The sequence below is a fragment of the Perissodus microlepis genome, chromosome 3 (assembly GCF_051167445.1).
Source record: "Perissodus microlepis isolate ML-2025 ecotype Zambia chromosome 3, ASM5116744v1, whole genome shotgun sequence".
NCBI lineage: Eukaryota > Metazoa > Chordata > Actinopteri > Cichliformes > Cichlidae > Perissodus > Perissodus microlepis.
Genome location: NC_140463.1, coordinates 29,241,780 through 29,262,723, shown reverse-complemented (window position 1 = coordinate 29,262,723; position 20,944 = coordinate 29,241,780). Strand labels below are relative to the sequence as shown.

The window sequence follows — 20,944 nt, the reverse complement described above, 5'->3', positions numbered from 1 at the left end:
CTAGGATTTCACAAATTGAAATCCTTTTACCTTCACGCCTCCTTACCTTTTGTCACGACGTGTTATCGCTGCTCAGCAGTGGCACAGGTGATATCAGCCATAGTTTGTCACCTCCCTCCTTTAAAAAAAGCCCTTGTCAGCACTTCAAAGCAGCAAAACCACAACAGGTCTCTCAGGTTTCCATAAAATGTGTTCCAGTAAAAGTCCAGTGCAACAAGTCTCACTCCAACACTCCATGGGACTACTGAGTGATCCGGCTCCTTGGTCACACTGCAGTCTAAGCTCAGAGGAGGGCTTTACGGGGTTTTCTATGAACCCACCCCTCACGTAAAAATAGCACAGAGAAGCAGACACGGGCAGCACACCAACTTCAAGGAAAGGCATTCATCCAGAGATTTCCTTCGCTCGCACCCGCCGGCACCAAGACTGGTTCATGGGAATGCTGTTCCACGTCTATCACACACAAAGCATGAATGACGAGTCAGGTAGGTGGAGCTCAGGCCTGTAGTAATGTGCTGCAATACAATATGGTCCAAAATATCAATGTGGAAAGGAAGCCAGTCATTAGCTGTTAATTACTGTTAATTATTAAAGATTTCTTAAAGAAAGAAAAGGGTTTCTCTGTCTGACTGTGTCATTAGTGTATAATTAGTGTTTTCTCTCACAGTTTTCTGTTTGTAGCAGCAGTGAGAACACAAAAGGTGACAGCTTAAGGTTAATTTATGCTTTCACCTTTTCACCACGTTCAGAGTACATCAACAGAACCTGAAGACACGGAACTTTAAGCCAATCCCTCTTATATAAACACTCAGTACCTGAAACACACCCTCTGCTACTCTCTGCACATAAAGAGACGAGACAAAGACGACAACTCTCAAAGCCATCCTCAATATTTCCACACAGGATGAATTTCAGTGACTTCAATGATCCAGCTCCATGGTTGGTGTATACCCTGGATTGGTATACACCAAGCAATACCAAACAATTACTATAAAATGTACTATAAGACATTTAAGGAACTATAATACTATCAGGCCATATCTCCTAAATATTACTTTTACTACCAGCGTCAAAAATACTGGGTGGGCTATTTTACAAACATTAATATACTAATATCTATAAAACATGTTCAGAATTTTATACTAATAAGCTAACATGTCAAAATGCTAAATCAGACCAAAAACTAACATCAGTGCTGTAATTGTGTATCCGATGTCACTGTGTTCGTAGTTTTCTAACAATATATACAGTGTTGCTGTTCCAGCGCCATCACTGCAACTGACCAATCACAACATTGTGATGTCACAGCTTTGCGGCTCAGTGAGAAACACTAAGGTGTAGCTCATGTTGAAGTGGAAGGGGTGTGCTCCATATAAAGATGGTTTCTTTTGAAGTGGAAATTTACGGCTGGAACATGCCCTCAAGTCAGATCTCCAACTTGGAATGTCAAAGCAACCCCACTGACCCCAGCTTAACAATCCAAGATGGTGGCAGTGCACATAAACAACAGTTAAATTCTAAACGGTGTGGTCAGTATAGCCACTGTTATGTATTTGTGACTTTGGCTAAATAAGCCACACACAGAACTGACCAGGGTCTACCCGGGAACGTGCTGCAGCAGTGTTTTTAAGTTACAAAGAAAAAAGGATCGAGCTGTGTTCTAGAGGTCGCTTTCAGAGCTTGACTTTGCTAAGGAGCAAAACAAACCCCTGTTTTTCCATGTGACTGAGGTTTATGTCTGACATGAAACCAAACCTAAATTTGACAACATTACTTTAAGATAAAACAAAGACTATTTTATAATACATTTTTAAAAAATGCTGTAAGAAAAGCAGTTATCAATCACTATTTAGTTTTAGGCAGAAAATGAACTGCATGGTGCAGCACAGTGGTTAGCACTATCACTGCTCACAGGAACAAGTTCCTCAGTTTAAATCCACTGGCTGGGTTCACATCTTCTTCCTGTGCCTGTATTGGTTCTCTCCAGCTGGTAACTATAAATGGTTGTGCATCACCCAGTGCTGGCCCTGCGACAGAATCCCGACCGGACAGCTAGGATAAGCTCTAGCCCCTATGGATGGGTGTAAACTACACATTTATTTTTAGAAGGGGATTTGCTTTAAAATAGGCCTTTAGGTAACACATTAATTTGCCTTTCTGTTTTTGTTTTTTTTTTTTACAAAAAGCCCTGCAGGCAAACTTCTCCCATGTGCAGTCTTTCAAAACTGTATATAAACATGATTTTCAGTCCCAGTGACTGAAGAAATCCTGATAACGAACAATATCAGGTTGTGTAATAGCCATGACACATGTTAGCATGCTAAACCTACCTGCAGACATAAATCATGCTTCAAGCAATCAGCTCTACAGCTGATGCCTTTGCTGCTCCTGTTAAGATCCTGCCAGGATACTTTTTTTTTTAATCCAGCCAAACTTGATTTACTTATTTCTAATGATCATTACAACAAAGCTAGCCAGACTGATCTTGTTCCGTACAATCTCCCTCTTGTCTGGTCGCCCATGCAGTTAAAAGTCATGTGTCTCTCCTCTGACTAGCCTGGTCACCCTCAGTTTCACTGTTTAATAATGAAAATGCTCAGTCAAGACTCAACATTTTACTTTACTAAAGGGAAACTCCCCTGTGAAACCTTTCAACCTTTACTTAGACTGACTCTTAGGGTAGATGTGTATGCTTGGCTACAGGTATTAGTGTTTACTTTGCAGATTTAAAGTCAGGAGAAGGAGCAGCAAAAGTGGCAGAGATGCACGGCTGCACTATTCAGTATGCAAGAAGAGCTGCAATCACCGGGACCACAGAAAAGAAAGATGACAGTCAGGATTCTGCTTTCAGCACAGGCTTACCAAAAAAAAAGAAAAAAATTATTGTCGTGTACTGTATCTTCATTTTAAGCCATCTGCAATTCAAGAAATGTATCAAATAGAAACAGTTGATCCTAATTATCCTTTTATCAAAGAGGGAAAATAACCTCTCTGCTAAACAAACACTCAAAACAGGGTTGAAACTGAATGCGGTGCCTTTATCGCCTGCATAAACACACTAGCTTGCCAAAATCAGTCTTCGTTCTGCATTCAAAGAGAGACACCGCTTCAGCGCAGAGATATTCTGACTAAACACGAGCGGCTCATATTTGGAGAGCCGAGCTCGGCCGACACCTCTGACACGATCCTCAGCACGACGCGCGCTCTCTGTTTGATCAGCTGCGAGTAAGAAATTAAACGAATCAGCATATTTACTGAGACGAGGAAGAGAAAACAGGAAGCTGCGGATTGGGTGCTGATGGGGATAAGCGAGTCGGAGCACCACTGAGACGCTGACTGACTGAGAAGCGGGTGACCGTGCTGAAAAATGATAGGCATGATGGGAATTATGAAACGTGGCAGCCTGGCACGGGAGAGATCACATTCAGCGCTGTCTGTGAATGAAGTAATTAAGTAACTGTAACATTTGCTCCAACTTGGCAAAACACAGCGGATCAACCCGCTCTGCCACATGACAGTACTACTACCACCACCTCCGCTTAACAGCTACCTGACAGGAACGTCTGCATGTGCCAAGGGACGAAAGGAGGAGGAGAAAGCGCAAAAGCAGAAATGACAACATGCAATGAGGCACACTTTAGGAAACAGGAAGCAAGAACATTAAAGAGGTGATAAGGTCAAACTGATCGATTGAAACAGCACGGCAAGATAAACAGGATGCTAGAAGAGGACAAACTATAAAACCACGCAACAGAGCAACAATTAGAAATAAGGTGGTATGCAGAGACAGCAACTAATGAACAAAGGAAGAAAAAAAACTACATGGAGCTGCTAAAACTGCCTTACATGTGATTACAAAACAGCTAATTAACTCAGTTTTAATTGGACGATGTTAAAAAGGTCATTGATAATCAGTTAAGTGCCATGTCTGTTTTACATGTTTGTTACTTCTGTTACATTTAATTGATGAAAACTATCATATTTGGTAATACAGCTCCAGAAATTTTCATGGGTAAAAACAGGAAGACATGGTTAATGGTTCTTAAAGAAAATCTAGAAAGTGAATATGAGATAAGATAACTGTGAAAGTTCTTTGTCTTCAATGGTGAAAATGGAAGCAGGACAATGATGCTGGGTGGATGGTTTAAGAGAAAGTTTTTCCAGGGTTTGACATAGAGAACAGTTGATGATGATGAAGATGAGGGTGGTGGTGGCACAAGACAGAAGCACACACAAGCATCAGCAGTGCGATGACTCACACCCAGAGACCAACAGAGAGCCGTAAGATGGCAACGATGGGGAAGCTCACTGAGAGTTCAAGGAAAGGAGGGTCGGGGGATTCGTGAAGGGAAGCTCAAGATGTCCAGATTCTGACCAATCAAAGCGCTGGAAAAGAATTTCCCGTACTCCCTACCTGGGGAGGCAGCGTCCCCATCCAGCAGGTTGTCATCCTCGGTGGTGTGGAAGTCCATGATGACGCCGGCTCCATCCAGCAGCTCCTCGTCGCTGCTGGCGCTGGCGATGCTGTTGTAGCTGTTCCTGCAGTAACCTCTGTGGTACAGCTGCTCCGACTCCATTTAGCAACGCGCCGGGACCCTGGGTGATAAGGAGGGGAGTGGAGGAGTTATACATATTGTGCTTGATTAAAGAGTTTACATGGTGAAGTGAGTCTATGAGGGGCACAGGTGAGCAGGGTGGTATGTTAGCAGGTAAATAGCAACGATAGACGGGCACAACAAACACATCGGAATCAAATACAGCAATGCTTTGATGGTTGATACATTCACCGAATGGTCTGTAGACCTGTGTGACTGGGGCTCGCAATTGGTCGAAGAATACCCATCATTACTTCATGACCAGTGGATGCCAAATGGTTGCAGACTGGTCTCTAGTCCAGTGTGAATGCAGACTTATTCACATGATCCTACGCTGTCACACATCCAGGCACGTCATGGGTCTGCAAGTACACTTTATGCCACCCCAAACAGAAAATTTTACCCTCTCTCTTTTTCATGCATCACACATACTTTTTTTTTTTATCTCCATCTGTATTAACTGAATAATATAAAAACAGATAACAAGATATTACACCATTTAATCTGTTGGCGTTTTGCAGAGCGTAGCTTTGATATGATAAAACTCCAACGTGTCATCCATCTGCAGCCATTAATTTCTTTCTGCAGACGAGAGGGATGAGACATCCATTCAGCTGAAAGATGAATGCAGGCTGACAGCGGGTAATGAGAAGAGAAAAACGCACAATGATGAAGATGATGATCAGCTCGTGACCCAAAGTGAACCCTTCATGGCAATGACGTGGCACAGCAACAAATCAGACCTGAGGCGCAGTGAGCAGAAGAAACCTCCAGCCTCTAACTGCAGAGTTCAGTCCATCAATAAATCCCAGTGTTGGGGTTATTTTTCAGACTTAAATGGGTAATTTAACCACAAAAAAACCCCAAAACCTAACAACCCTATATTACTTCTTCTTAATGCTCGTCTAAAGTCTTTTTTCCCTTTTTGTGTAAAAGCTTTATTTTGTTTTATATGCCCAATGTTTCAATGGTGTTTGGCATATGAATAAGTTAATTTATTTTTGTTTCTTAGCCTACTTGTTTTCTTCACACAACACTAAAAATTTTAAATCTTAAGTATTTGATACACCAAGATGGCACCGAGTATGGCAGCCTTGTCGCGAGCTCCCCCAAGAAACAGCTACACTCTTATATTGTACATATATTTATTACTCTCAGATTTAGCCATTCTTATATTTTGCTTGTTTTGTGTTATTGTATTTTTGCACAACTCTGTTGCTTGTGAAGCTCGCACGCAAGAATTTCACTCGCATGTACTGTACCAGTGTACCTGCACATGTGACGTGACAATAAAAGTGATTTGGTGATTTGGTGATTTATTTGGCAAAGATGATGCACCAAACCGAAGGCCCTTCCACCCGCAGCGCAGCCAAGTGAAGGTTATTTATAGACTGAGGGATTAAAATGACACATGGGTATCCTCTCCACAATGAGAGCACGATTATGATAATATTCCTGCTGGGGGAAAAATTACAGAGCCTGTTCAATGCCCCTGCACGCCACCTGCTCTTACATCTCGCCCCCTTGTGGAAAAGTCGGAAACTACACCTCAATACGTAACCACAAACGTGACTCAGGACCAAACCAAAAGTGATCCTGACCAGGCCCCACACACGATGACAGTGCAGCGGGTCCTGAAGATTAAAGGTGACCTTCGGCTATTAATAGAAATATGTACCTCGAAACATGATGAGCCAAGCTGTAATTGGGAAAGATGGAATATCAGCAGCCTGGTGCTGAATAATGGAGGGTCTTTATTAATCAAGGATGCACAGGTGGCTCTATATTTATCCAATACACTTGTGAAAGGAGACCTGGGCTTAAAACGGACATTAGCTCTCTATATTTATATTCTAGAGGAGCTAAACTTCCTACTCAGTCTGTGTTGTTAACTTTTTATTGAGACAAAAAAAAAGAAAAAAGAAAAAAAAGAGCAAGACAGAAAAGTAGCGTTTCAGAGCTGAAACCTGACCACTGCTGATTTCTCTGTGTGTGTGTGTGTGTGTGTGTGTTTTCCTGCTTGGATAACACTGACTGAATTATGGCCAGAAGTAAAACATGCTTAGTCAGCCCTGTAGTTCCTACGTTGCTTCACGCTAAAGTCGTTCATTTCCTGACGGGTGTTTCTCCACACAGTGCTTTTCTTCATATTACTTCCTGAAACCAGTTAAATTTAGACTTCAAGGTGCACAAAACTCTGTTTTAAGATAAAAACAGCGGGGAAGGCACCGCTATTGTTCATCTATCTTCTCCTTGTCAGATTATATCTGCATAAAGTTTGAGGGTTTTCCCCCGCTCTGTTGCTTTTTCAGGATTATAAGAAAGTATTTTTTTTCTTCATTAAGTATTGGGATACTGGAACTCACTGTGGAACTCTAGATTGACTTTTAAAATAACCATATGTCCATCAGTGATACAGATTCTGTCATTGGATCCAGATTGAATATAATAGTATAAAAGTAGACAGGAAAAAGGGGAATAGCGGGAGATCCAGCTTTCCACTGCAGGCCAGAGTCAAACTGGGCCTGTCACAATTAAGTGGCATCGTCCTTAAATTCGCCCCAAAAATGAAGCCCATCTTAACCTCTGCACACTGCACTGCTGAAAGTCTTTGTGTGTGAGTCACAGCTGGTGGTCACAGCATGTTTTAAGGTTGTGTTACCAATGAAGTGAATTGTGTGGTTCACAGAAAGACACACACAACGGCTTTTTGAAAGAATAAATATAGATCAAATACAATCCTCTGCAAACATAAGTAACCTGGCTTTGTGACATCTCTCTCCTGTCTTGCTAGCCTTCATTCAACAGCACCATATGAGGTACTTCTCCACACCCTGCAGCGGTGGTTGCATTGAATTTTTTTGTCACATTTGGCAACTGCTTCAATGTAACTGAGGCTACGTCCACACTAGCCCGGATAGATTTGAAAACGGCGTTTTCGTCTGAAAACGCTCCGCGCCCACACTAGCGTTTTCAGTCGTTTTCACAGAGTTGTGCGTCCACATTGAAACGGCCCAAAACGCTTACGTTTCAGTCCTGCGCATGCGCACAAGCGAGTGAGAATTAAAGAATTTGAAGAAAAGCTATCTGGAGCATGTACAAACTGATATTAATCTTTAATAGGGCTGTCAAAATTGAGAGCAATCAAAACAACTGCTGTATAATTAGCCCTCCGCTATCTTTGTTTAATTGGTCAAATGACTGCATCACATGACTAAAATGCGTCATCGTTTTAGAAAGTCTGTGTTTTCGAGTGTCCACACTGCGACGGGGCAGCTCCGTTTTGAAATGAATGCGTTTTCGAGAGCGTTTTCAAAACGCTGCGTTTTTCCTTGGGGAAAATGCTGTCTCAGTGTGGACGGGAGGCCAAAACGGAGAGAAAACGAGAGAAACGTGTGGACGTAGCCTGTGATGATCAACTGGTCACCCAGAGGTGGAACATGCGACACGTGGCAACCTGTTTCCAACGATCGTGGTCCGCCTCAGATTGACTTCAATCATTCTCAGATAGATTGGTGAAGGCTTGCAGGGTGAGGTTTCTGGTTTCAGGGTTTCTGCCTATGGCATTTGGCAGTTGAATCACTATCTGGCAGCACCTACCTCACGATTTGTGGAGGCATCTATGTGAATTTCTTTAATGTCATTTTCTCCATATGTACAGCAGACGGCAACAGATCTGCAATTTTCAATTATTACTCATCACAATTAATAATTGTGCACTAATACACAATTTATCATCGTCTATCCCGCTCAGTTTGCATGATAAAAATGCAAACTGATCAAAATGTATCAAATAAAAATGCTAAGTCATTAAATATCCCGTTCTTACCCACCCGCAGGAATCACACAAACATGTTTCTCATAACTGGACCCCTCCCTTCAGACGCTGTTCTGTAGTGAAAATCTCTCACCTCCAACAAACAAACGCTGACACTTGTTATGACAGCACACGACAGCCTTCTGCAAAGGCCAACGGTGGAGCTACAGAGCAGTAATCCTCACTGGAACCAGCTCCACAATGTGAGGAAAAAAGAAAAGACAAACTTTCCCCGAGCCAACAATCACACTCATTCACTGTGAGACGGGATTTCCCTTTGAGCTTTATCAAATCAGTACGGTCAGGAAATTCAATTCAGCCTATTTGCAGAAACAACCCTGAGGCAGAGATTGTTTTCTCTTCGCTGTTTGACCTCCACTCCACTAAGATCTTGGATCCATACTCTGCCAATTCTGGCATTTAAATAAAGCGCACATTTAGGCACAGCAGGGGTGCTGACTCACGAAGCATCGCAAGCTAAGACAATAAAATGCACGTATGAGATGAACTACGCTGCTGCGTCTCTTAATGATGGACAGCTTCAATTCTAACCATCATATTTTCTTTTACTCAGCTCTGCTAGTGCCATGTGATAGCTATAATTATGACAGTCTGCAGTGTACTTGTTCAAGTTTCCCCTCTTTCTCTGCAACAGAAATCAAAACAATAATTACACCAGGGAGACCGGAGGGTGTTGATTATTTAGGAGCTGCAACCGAGCAACTCAGATTGCAGCTCGCTGTTTGAGGGTAAGCTGATAAGTGCAGCATAATCAGCAGTGCAGCAACAAAATGCTGCAGGGTCTGCTGATGTTATACAACTAGTTGAGCAGCGAGGGACCTTATCTTTCTTCAGCCGGTCACTATGGAGGTGTTGCCCAGGCGACTGTTGCTGAGATGTGACTCCGCTTTTTACCCTCCCTCTAACGGTCGGGCTCGTACCTCCTTCACAGAGAGGACTTGACATGCGTATCCATCATAGGCAGCGGGCGGTCGATATATGGATTGTTTTGTAGGGAAACATCCGATGTAGAGCAGCCCCAGCACAGCACGGGGCTTTCACGCATCATAATTAACAGCACTTCAGCAACAAGCAGCCAACTGCTCTGACTGTGTCACTGATACTGATGGCTGAAGGTGTGAAGTCATGCAGGGAAGTCAATTTGAGAAAATAACACACGCATATACAGCCAAACATGCACATGTAATAAAGCAGTTATTAGTTTACTGAAACAGACGAGTATCATTTAATCAACTTATATCATCATTTTTCTGCCACTTCAGCACCAAAGTTACACCCAATAGAAATGATCATTTCCAAAATGTTTTATAATTATTTAACGAGCAGTCAAAGTAAAATGTAATAAGGGTAATACTTATAATAACACTACTACTATCAGTGATAATATATTTGATCAGATAGGCCGTAGTCAAACAGGGCTATAGACTGGTTGTGACCATCTGGCAACCACCAGCTACAAGTGGAAAAAGCCCCCCCAAAAAGCTGCTAAGGCCCAGGCACATTGACCTAAAGACCAGTTGCAAAGAAGTGCTGCACTGAAAACCACCTTGTGATTGTGACTGTGTTGGTCAGTGGCAGGTGGCCTGGGTTGCCTGTAGTCTGCAGTGAGGACTCAGACTTGTCTGCAAACGCTCAATAGTTGCTCTACAAGCGGTTGAGAACCTGAGAAAGATGCAACACAAACTGCAAAATATTTGCCTTCAAAGTAAAAGCTGCACCTATGGAAACATGTTGGTTGCTGGAGGGAGGCACATCTTTACTTTGATGGTGAACGTGTCAGCTGGGGAATACTCAGTTTTCCCTAGAGACCGGTGGTTGCCAGATAGTCACCAACCCGTCTCTAGGTCTGTGTGACTGGGTTTAACTTAAAGGCACAACGGTTCAAACTACATGTACCTAGTTTATAACATTAAATCTGTACTTAGAAAACTATACGAAGTAGACAATGTGTTTGGCAGATGATTATAAAAGTATGATTAATAATAATAAAGTTATTTATCTTATAGTGAGCTATAGACATAATCTGCATATCTATTTAAAATCTACATTTTCAAATAGACCAGTGAAGACTGAAGCACAGCATTGAGAGTATTTGCAGTGTGACTCAGCAGACAAGGATAAACTAACAATAACCTAAAAATGTAAAAGTTAGACGTTATAAAACAAACAATTGTTAAAAAAAAAAAAAGAGTAACGAAAAAGAAGATAGTTGTGAAGTTCGGGTTCTTCTGCCTGCCTGGCTAACACAAACACTCAGTTGTGTTTTGTATTAAAGAGGCGGTGCAGAACAGTCAGGAGGTGACTGCAGAGCCAATACTGGGACAATGAAAGGCTTTAACAGTAGAGTTAAACATACTTCTAAAACAAACTGGCAGCCGGTGCAGAGTCCTTAAAACTGGTCTATGTTCACTTGTCTTTGCTCTTGCAGGAATTCGTGCTGCTCCATTTTGAACAAATTGAAATCTATTAAGTGGTGTTCTGACTGATAACTGTTAAAAGGCCACAGCAGTAATCTAATTGAGAGGAAATAAAAGCATGAATAATAGCTTGACTGCCTCTAAAACTCAGTATTGATCGGGTCCCAGTTTCTCAAACGGTGGAAGCAGAATATGCATTTCTCCAAAGCGAGTTTTGTATCACAAAGAACAAATATGTGACTAAATAACAACAGATTAATACAGGTGCTGATAGCACAAGGACCACAGAGGACTTCAAATTTGTATTTATTTATTTAACCTTTATTTATACAAGTTGTCGTATTGAGATCCAATGTCTCATTTGCAAGAGCGACCTGTTCCAGACAAACAAATGAAAATTACCAATAAATAGCTAAATTTGTCAAATGTACACGGTCAAAATAAGTTCTGTATGCACATACACATTTCCAGTAACACTGATCAACTGACTGTCAGACTTTTTTTATATTAACACACAGATATATCATTGCCTAATGACTGCATTATAGGTTATTTTTAAGGTGGACAACTAAGTTTCTATATCAAGCTCTGCTTGCAGTGACTGTTATTGTGAAGTGGTGCTACATAAATAAACCTGAATGGAACTGAACTGCATGTTGTTTACTACACAGCACGTCCACAGTGGCGTATTGGTAGCTAGCAGGAGAGTTAACGTAGTGTGGAGGACTCTACCAGTAAAAGGTCAGCAGCTTGAGGGACTGCACTCCAACTACAGACAGTTTTTATTTATAAGTTCACTGAAGTATCAGTAAATCTTTAGCTAAAAAAACCCCTAAATTAATTGTCATCAATTGTGTATAAACCGCAGGCCTCACTTTAAAAGAGATTGTATTTTGGTTGCTGAATACACACACACACACACACACACACGGAAGTAACTTGACAGAAAAATATATACTCAGCAGTCAAAAGCACTAATACTACTTCTATTACTGTCAATAACAATGAAAACAAGTCTCATTAAAGACACAGGCTGTATTTTTCTTGTAAGGAAGAAGACAAAACTGAGACTTAGCAGGATTCGTAAATGTTCAACCAGTCTCAGGCAGTGTGTGTAATCTGACCTACAACATAGCAAGCAGCAAACTTTACAGACCGGGTCATAAGTGGATAAGAGGGAGAGAAACAGTTGAACGAGCTGCTGTGAGTGCTGATTAACCCAGCAGAGAGCAAATCAAATAAAGAGCATTGCAGCGCCTTTGGTCTGACCTGTCTGTGTCTGCCAGGGTGGAAAAAGTGAAAGCACCACTGATGCTGATTGTGCTGTGACGGGACTACCGGCTAATCATAAATTACACACACACACACACACACACACACACACACACACACACACACCGGGTTTTTAAACACAGATGGATATACAAGAGTAAGGGAACATCACCATGAGGTTATGCATAATATTAAGAATTTTTTCAATGTCAAGGTCACTTTGTCAACAATGTTAGTGTCAGAGCTACGTGAATAGAATAAAAATGAATATTAATATGAATGTTGATCATGATCAGGCTCATCACTAATCACACAGAATATCTGTGTGTCTGCAGCATCCCACATTTCACATCATGTGTTTGACATGATTTTTACAGGAGAAATGTTTAGTTGACTTAAAAGAAATCTAAAAGTATTATTACTGATTAGTACATATTGTAATTCCAGCTTTGTAAAAGTGGGGATTCACTATTTTAGTGTTTATATTTATTTTGAATTCAGTCTTGTGAAGTGTTGAAAGTTGCTTAAAAACAGTTAAAAAAAAATCATTATTAGGTCATTTGTGATGATCATTCGTTACAGTTCAGGAAGTTAAACACAACCAAAAACTGCATGATTTATCAACCATGCAATCGGTGGATTTAATAACTATATGTTCCTGACGAGGAACATTTTTAGTAATTGAAAAATTCAATATTATATCCACTTAAAAATATTTTTCTAGCAAACTTTTTTTACTCATACACCATCAAGCCGGGACCTTTCTGTGTGGAGTTTGTGTTTGCGTGGGTTCTCTCCCCGGATACTCCGGCTTTCTCCTACAGTCCAAAGACATGCAGTTAGTGGGGTTAGGTTAACTGGTGCATCTAAATTGCCCATAGGTGTGAATGTGAGTAGTGATCATTATCAACTAAAACTGTCGACCTGTCCAGGGTGTACCCCGCCTTTTGCACTATGGTAGCTGGGACAGGCTCCAGCCTTTCTCCAGTGTGAAATGGTTGTACAGCATACATCTACATACATGTTTAATCCATCCATCCTCTTCCACTTAGCCTTATCAGAGTCGCCTATCCCAGCTCTCCTAAGGCAGGGTACACCCAGGACAGGTTGCCAGTCTGTCACAGGGCTAACACATAGAGACAGACAACCATTCACACTCACATTCACACCTATGGGCAATTTAGATGCACCAATTAACCTAACCCCACTAACTGCATGTCTTTGGACTGTGGGAGGAAGGCGGATTGCCTGGAGAGAACCCACGCAGGCACAGAGAGAACATGCAAACTCCACACAGAAAGACACTGGCCCAATGGTGGAATTGAACTCAGGACCTTTTTGCTGTGAGGCAACAGTGCTAAACGCCAGGCTGCCCCCATACATCTTTAATTTCTTTCAAAAACAAGAAAGAACAAGAAACTTATGCATCCAATTCTTGTTTTTGAATAATTTTAAATGTATTTAGAATTTTCTCTAATACACACAGTCAAAAGTATACATACACTCACTTAACTATTAATAAGTAATGTTTTTCAACATTTTTATCTTGACTTGGCCAAGGTTTAATAACTTGTTGTTAGTGATCATGATCTACTAAAAAAGGTAGTTTCTCTTTGTCAGCATTAAAGGGAGTTGTTTGACTGCACTCACTGGAGTATCAGCTGTGAAGCATGGGGGTGGTAGCATCATGCTCAGGAGCTGTTTTGCTGCCAGTGGTACTGGTACATTACACAAAGTGGAGGAATAATAATAAAGGAGAACTTCCTCCAAATTCTTCAACTTTACCTCAAATCAGCAGCAAGACAGATAAAACTTGGACACATTTGGGTGTCCAAACCGATGATGATCCCAAACACACTTCAGATCTGGTTTTGGATCGATCAGGCTAACATTAAGCTTCTAGAATGGCCTCCCCAAAGCCCTGACCTCAACCCTATTGAAAATTTGTGGACTGCGCCTAACAGCAGAGGCCATGCTAGCAAACCAACCAAATTAAATGGACTCTACACCTTCTGCCAAGAAGAGTAGCCAATATTCAGAAGCTTGTTGATGACTACAAAAAGCATCAAGATGTGACTTGCTTAGGGACATTTAACCAAATACTAGTGGGAATGTATGTATATATTTCAGCTTTTACATATATATGTAATTTTGAATGGATTTGAGAAAATCAAGAGTAAATTCAAACTTGTGCACCAAGATTTGTTTTTAAACTCATTGCTGTATAATCATTCCAGCCTGAAAAAAGAACAGTTTAAAATCACCATAACATTTCTGCACATGATGAGTGTATTGTAATTCTGACCTGTATGGTTGTGATAAATAACAGCGACCACAATTATGACTTCATGCACATGACAGCATAATAGGTCAACTTCAAATGATCAAGGATACCAAAAAAAACCCAAACCAGTTTCCCATCACGGAAAGCCTGAAAACGTTCACTTTTTGAAAGCTACTACTTTCAGTGATTTGGGGGCATTATGCCTGAAAAAAAAAATACTCATCAGTTTTCAAATGTATTTTCCACTTTGTAGAAAACACCTCAGAGAAAACCTCATTTAATAACATCACACTGAATTATCTGGTGCACGAAAAGAAAACAACACCACTGTAAAGATGCAGCGCTTGACCTGCAGACCAACTTTTTTAAAGTCCCTGACAGTTAGTTAGTAAGCGAGTTATAGCTTAAAAATGCTCCTATACATGATATTAAACAAGGAAAAGCCAGCTTTCAGCTCCAGAGTTGGACAGGTACAGACGCACTGATGCTTCCTCGGCTCCAATGAAGAAAAACAACCCTGTCAGAGCCAGCATGGCAGAAACAAAATCGCACCGACAGTCCTTTCTCGCACCCACACGAGCTCGGCAGTTAGCCGCGCGTGCACTACTATTACATCTCCATTACAGGGTAAACAGGTCCAGAAAAAACAACAACAACAACAAGACAACAGCCCCAGCTAGACTCACCCTGAGCTGCAACCCGAGGGCCTGACTCCAGCAAACTGTTTGCAAAACACAGTGAAACGTGCAGCCAGGCTAACAGTAAATTTCCACTGAAGGGGCATCGACGCGGAGCCAGGCTAGTATCCACAGCTAGCTAGCAAACCCGCTAGCACCTGTTCGACAGCGCCGAGGATGAGAAATGAAGCCAAGTTCACTGAATCTGACAGCTACAGGAGGACGGGTGGATGGACGGAGAGCTTCGGAGGATGAAACACACATCTCTGTTCTCCAGCACACAGCTGGCTAACCTTCACCTCAGCACCCGCAAATGATAGCAAACGTACCTTCCTGATGCCTCAAATCCAGCTCGGATGCAGCAGTTCATCCTTTTCCTGAGCTGAAGCCGGGGTTTAGTTTCCTACGCCGAGGAGCTTGACATTCTCCTCATCCTGGTGGTGTTTTCCTTTTTTCAGTCCCATTCCTGTGTCAGTGACGTTCACTTCCTGTTCCCATCATATTCCAGCAGCAGCAGCGGCGGACATCGGCGGACAGCGGCTCCCACCCACCGTCTCTGTGATAGTACAACAGCCTGGAAGCAGCCAGCTGATCAATTATTCATCCCACACTGCAACCGAACAGACAGAGACGACCGAAGGCGCTGCTGCACAGACTTGTGTTGTTCGACTAATCACTCATCACGCAAAATTCAATCATTTCAATCAGTTTTTAGTTATGCAATGCAACGGATAAGCTTGTGCACTGTGAAATGTCGAAATTCGAGGAGTGTGCAGAAACATGGTTATCCAAACTACTTCCACCAGAAACAGTCATCATTTCTGGCCAGTGGACCACTTGTTTGACAACCCTTTTCCATGGAAAGAAGTGAAGTTTCAATGATCTTGACCTTTGACCATAAAAATCTAACCAGCTCATTTTTCAGTCTGAGTGAACTTTGTCCCAGATGTGAAGGAATTCCCCTGAGGCCTTCAAGAGAGCAAATCATGACACTGGGATGGGCGGACACACTATAATCGGACATAGTTAATGAAAAAAGTGGCAATTAAATCCACAAATAAAGCCTTAAATTAAGCTTGTTGACTAAAATTAAAATAATACACAACTTTAAAGTAAAGTTGTGTTTTGTTTCTTACCCACTTGACTCCAGGTAAGAGACAGATCGGGATTGTTGTCTCTGTCCTCTTTTGTGTCAGTCAGTCTGGTTAAAGCCGCACTCACATGGGCCTAGGAGAATGGTTAGCAAACACCGATCACACCAATCCCTGGAGAAAAATATGTATTCCCTAACAGCAGCCATGTATATGATGAAAATAGGAATTTCAAGCTTTTAGAGGTTGCTGGAAGTTGCAACGATTTTCAGCTGTCAACTGTTCTTCAATAAAATATTGGGCTTCAATTAAGAAAAAAACAAACAACTTACATTCATGGTTTGGTCATGTTTTCAAAACCAAAAATTTCTGAGAATAAAGGTGTTTTGTTTTTGTTTTTTTACACCTCTTGAATGTGTTCATCCAGGTTTGTTTAGTTAATATTTGATTGTGTGCGTTTCTGGTTGCATGCGGGTTTTTATTGTGTGGTCACTTTGTCCTACAAAAATAAATAAGGCAAGAATATTACCCAAATATGAAGCAAAGATTTGTGGATACACACATGGACCTGAAAACATGCTGTATTTTGTTTTTTCCAATTTCAAAAAACTAAACCAACAAGTATTAAACCTAATATTCATATTTAGAGCTGTTATACATGTTTAACTGTATGCATAGGTTTCTTGCTGGAGCTGGGATTTTGACCCATCAGACAGAAACAAGTCATCACTGAAGAAAAGCAAAGACTCATTTTTTTTATTAGTGAACACAAGAAAACAAACAGTGTCGTGTTTTTAGATAATTCACATTTTAATAAATTAACTGTGAAAAACAATTCCGTTTTAACCCCGCTGTTTCTCATCACATCTTTCACAATATCTTCTCTTACTGCAGGATTTTGCTTTCCTCCCTTCCTGTGCTCTTACTGGCCAACAGCACCACCTATTGATGAGAAGGAGTAATGTCACTTACAGACTCGTGGGATGATTTTAGAATTATTTTCTTTATCAGAAGAGCTAAAAGGCTGTGAGTGAGCTTTAATAACTGGAAATAAGATGACCTACTACACTGATGACTCAGAGTTTAAATCAATAAATCTCAGATTTCTCCATCATGAGCAGAGAAAACTAATTTGAACTTCCTCAATTTCTGTCAACTACTGATGTAAAAACACTGGCTGTTTCTTTCCACACAGGAAAGAAAAATTTCCACCACCTCGGTTTGTTGATTCTGAGCTCACAACGATGTGTTTTTTGATCTCCTATTAATGCTTGAAGCCTGAAGTGAAAAAAGACACCTTATTCTGCCAGCTGTTACAGACATCCTGATTTGTGGATCCATCATTAAACACCTCCCACGTTCCTCTCAGGTTTGAGGCAGGCTGCGGTAGAAGGCATCGTCTCTGCGGTGCTGCTGGACCGGCATGTTCCTCCTTGTGCTTCTAACCTTCCCCAGGTCCACCTCCACAAGCACCAAACCTTGCGTCTCCTCCCCGCAGTCACCCAGCACCTCGCCCCAGGGGTCCACGGCCAGGGCGTGTCCGTATGACGAGCGCTTCTCATGGTGGCGTCCAACTTGTGCCGCTGCCAGGACGAAGCACTGGGTCTCAATTGCCCGGGCACGTAGTAACACCTGAGTGTGAATGCATTTAAAGGAACATTTTTATGTTGGTTTATATCTCACAGCAATCCAGCTGTCCTATAATGAGCCAGCTCACCTCCCAGTGAGCAGCTCCTGTGGCTACAGTAAAGGCTGACGGGTATGTCAGGATCTCAGCCCCGTGTCTCTGCAGGGCGACCGACAACTCAGGAAATCTTAGATCGTAGCAGATGCCCAAGCCCACCTGGATTAAGCACAGGGTCAGTAGAAGCACAAAGTGCACGTGCCCACCTTAATGTTACTGCATTTAATCAGTGCTTTGGTGTTTCAAACACTGCAAATCACCATCTTTGAAGTAGTCCAAACAAGACCTTGTAGGATAAATAACCCTGACTTACTTTTGGTGGATATTTAACATCAAATGTAAAGAGAAACTGCAAGTTTCTGTGAAACCAGCATGAAAACTGTAGTAAATATTCTTATTTCATTTACCTTTTTTCTCAGTTGTCATCTTTCCCTCATTTCCTCTCTGAGTTTCTTTTATGTTAACTGAACTCACCTGGCACACATGTAAGGACTGTAAAATAAAACCAGCTGCAGAATCACTGCTTTCTTTTGCATTCTGACTGGATTCCCATGATTATAGCAACCTTAGCTTACATTTGAACCCCTAAATAACTAAATGTTTAATTTAATAAGAGGAATTAAAATTTATTTGCATGTTTAAAATCTCTTAAAGTGACACCTTTCCGATTGGAGTCTGGACCGGGGCCACGAGGGAGGGTCCAGGAATGGTGAAAGCGCTTTCTTTGAGGGACACGCCTTTTTCTGGCAGCTCCACATCGAACAAGTGGGACTTCCTGTAGACTGAAACGATGTCACCTGTGGAGGAAACGACAGCGTGTCAGCGTGAATGAACTAGATTTATTTTAAAGGGGTTTTAAACAGAGACAGGAAGGGAGGAAGGGCAGACAGCGGAAAGCACCTCTATCGTTAATTATGACGTGACTGTTGTAGATCCGTCGGTCAGACTCCCAGTCGTGTCCCCTCTCATGAAATCCTCCAAGAGACAACCACAACTCCAACTTCCTGAAAGAAACAGCGATTTAAATACTTCTCCACACGTTTCCAGCTGACTCCAGTTCATGCACACTATGAAGCCAAGAGCACATTTTGCCTTAACAAGCTGATTTTACTAACATTGCATTTAAGCAGTTAGTGAGAACTTAATCTCTCCAGTGGGTTTCATTGTTGGCGCTGGATAAAACAGACTGAAGGCTGTGTGTTTACCTGGCCAGCTGAGTGTATCTTGAGATCGTGTCTCCTGCCAGGCTCTCTGACAACGCCAGCGTCTCCTCTCTGCTGGATCCAATGTAGTCAAAGCCCTCAGGCAGGAAGACCATGCTGGCCCCTCGCTGCTTGGCTTCCTCCACCAGCTGTTTGCAGGCAGAGAAGTTGGCCTCTTTGTCAGGGGTGGCTGTCACCTGACAGACAGCGGCCAGCGGGTGAAGTGAGCCGGACATGCTGCGCAGAGAAGAGGTTGTTTTTCAGCTGCAGGCTGAAGAAAACGTTCAGGTCAACCACCACCACAGCTGATCATTAACTACTGCTCTTACTACTCTGTTATACAGTTACTGACTGCAGCTCACTGCACTCACTGTGGCTTTTAAGGACAGGTAGACATCTGTAAAACAAAACCTACAAATAAATCAGTATTTGAACCAACTCTTCAAGTTTTTATGCTCTTATTTGCTGACATAACCCAAAATTTGCAACTTCATGACACTTTGCTTAGCTCACAGCTGTAAAAATAATCAGCAACAACAACAACAACATACCTGTTTTGCAGCCTGGTGTTGTGTCTCAAAGCTGGGAACGAGACCAGAAGCTTTGCAGATGATCCCAAAACGCACCTGAGCGTCAACATCGGCCCCAGACACTGTCACCTTCCCTGATTGGGCGATTTTAGTATCATCAATAAACATTTACTTCAGTGGTGTTCTGCTCTGTCCTCTTCAACAGGAAGAGTTAAGGTTCATTCTTCTTCTCCTCTGAGCGCCGGAATAAAGCATACCAGCTCCACCTAGTGGACAGTCGTATTGGCCTGTGACTAACAGAATGCTGAAGAAGCACCCTGAGAGCGCAAACCTCCACCACGGCTATCTGAGCAGTATGTACTTTTCAGGTTCACTTTTTTCTCTTTAGAGGTATTTTAGGAAGTTTGTAGTGCAGTAAAAACAACAAATCTTCAGGTAAACTTGAAAGAAAGGCAGATGTGAAATGTAAAAGTGAGATCAGAGGTCAAATATGATATGATATTTGATGGAAAATATAATGTGAAAAACTGCTGCAGTTTCCACAGTTTTCACTCTACAGACATCGTTTTACCCTCACAACGTAGGACCATTGTCGTCTTTCAAACGATGCAAACCTTTTGAACTGTATGGATCCAAGTAGAAGATGCACCTTGTAACTGAAGCATAGAGCATTAAAAACACATTGTATTTTCAGTGAGGATTTTGTCCCAACAGCAGGGAAGACCCTACTTTTTAAACTGCTCATGCAATCACATTTTTGACATCAGGAACATAAAAAACACACTGTTGTGTAGGAAGTCCTCAGCATCCTCCTTGATTTAGAAACTTTTTTTCAACAGGTGCACCAGGCAGATATGACTGGGATTTGTCACAAAATAACAGTATGTCAGTATTTGCTGCAGTCACACTGAAAGCTGTTGGCAGTTATTTTCAGATGGTAAATTTAAATATATGGGAATGATGGGTCATTCTGATTGGCACATAAACTTCAGGCTTGTTTTTAATTGGTGGATTGTTCCTCAGCAGACAGGTGGTTCATATCTGGGCAGTTACAGTCAGTTTTTGAATCTGTGGTGGATTGTCCCACACGTCTACTCAACTAACCTAATTGAATGTCTCTGTTTTTAGTCTGTATAGTTCACATGTACAGACGCACGCACACGCACGCACGCACGCACGCGCGCGCGCGCACACACACACACACACACACACCAGATTAGAGTGGAAGTACAAATATTCTGTTTTTTTATTTGAGATTCTTGAGTTTAGACTTTTAAAATACATCATTCCAGTCTGAAAGTGATATAAGGTCTGTGAGCTTTCAATATTCATTCAGAATTTTATAGTATAGTAT

The 20,944-nt window shown here is 41.8% G+C and overlaps 2 protein-coding genes across 8 annotated transcripts in view; both read right to left on the bottom strand.

The window, feature by feature from the left end:
- The window catches only part of clcn3 (Cl-/H+ antiporter 3), a 42,161-nt gene extending 26,483 nt beyond the window's left edge, over positions 1-15,678 (bottom strand). Inside the window, exons 1-2 of one of the 5 annotated variants that reach the window (XM_084923913.1) lie at positions 15,413-15,678; positions 4,415-4,596 (exon numbers count right to left, since the gene is read on the bottom strand). In XM_084923913.1, the coding sequence (XP_084780039.1) occupies positions 4,415-4,577 (163 nt within the window). In that variant the 5' untranslated portion in view covers positions 4,578-4,596; positions 15,413-15,678. Of the gene's footprint in view, positions 1-46; positions 375-4,414; positions 4,597-15,412 lie in introns of those variants that run through there. The other 4 variants (XM_084923907.1, XM_084923906.1, XM_084923912.1 and 1 more) reach the window with 4 other exon arrangements.
- A 1,226-nt stretch (positions 15,679-16,904) lies between these two features.
- Positions 16,905-19,844, bottom strand: nit1 (nitrilase 1). 3 transcript variants are annotated; one of them, XR_014799875.1, is made up of 7 exons: positions 19,612-19,844; positions 19,064-19,297; positions 18,759-18,862; positions 18,519-18,655; positions 17,892-18,017; positions 17,472-17,806; positions 16,905-17,116 (listed from the first exon to the last, which is right to left on the bottom strand). XR_014799875.1 is itself a non-coding variant. In XM_084923917.1 (6 exons), the coding sequence occupies exons 1-6, from the start codon at positions 19,698-19,700 to the stop codon at positions 17,540-17,542; spliced, it is 957 nt and encodes a 318-aa protein (XP_084780043.1). In that variant the 5' UTR covers positions 19,701-19,844; the 3' UTR covers positions 16,905-17,539. The 3 variants fall into 3 exon arrangements, 2 of the variants coding, with proteins under 2 accessions (XP_084780043.1, XP_084780045.1); XM_084923917.1 differs by having other exon boundaries at positions 16,905-17,806; XM_084923919.1 differs by having other exon boundaries at positions 16,905-17,806; positions 19,064-19,331; positions 19,612-19,718.
- Between the last annotated feature and the right edge of the window lie 1,100 nt (positions 19,845-20,944).

Coding starts and splice junctions, on each gene's coding strand:
- nit1 (XM_084923917.1), bottom strand. CDS start 19,700: ATGTTGACGCTCAGGTGCGTTTTGGGATCATCTGCAAAGCTTCTGGTC. Junction 18,656..18,758: donor CGTCATAATTAACGATAGAG/GTGCTTTCCGCT, acceptor TTTCCTCCACAG/GTGACATCGTTTCAGTCTAC. Junction 18,018..18,518: donor TCCAGACTCCAATCGGAAAG/GTGTCACTTTAA, acceptor TGCTTAATCCAG/GTGGGCTTGGGCATCTGCTA.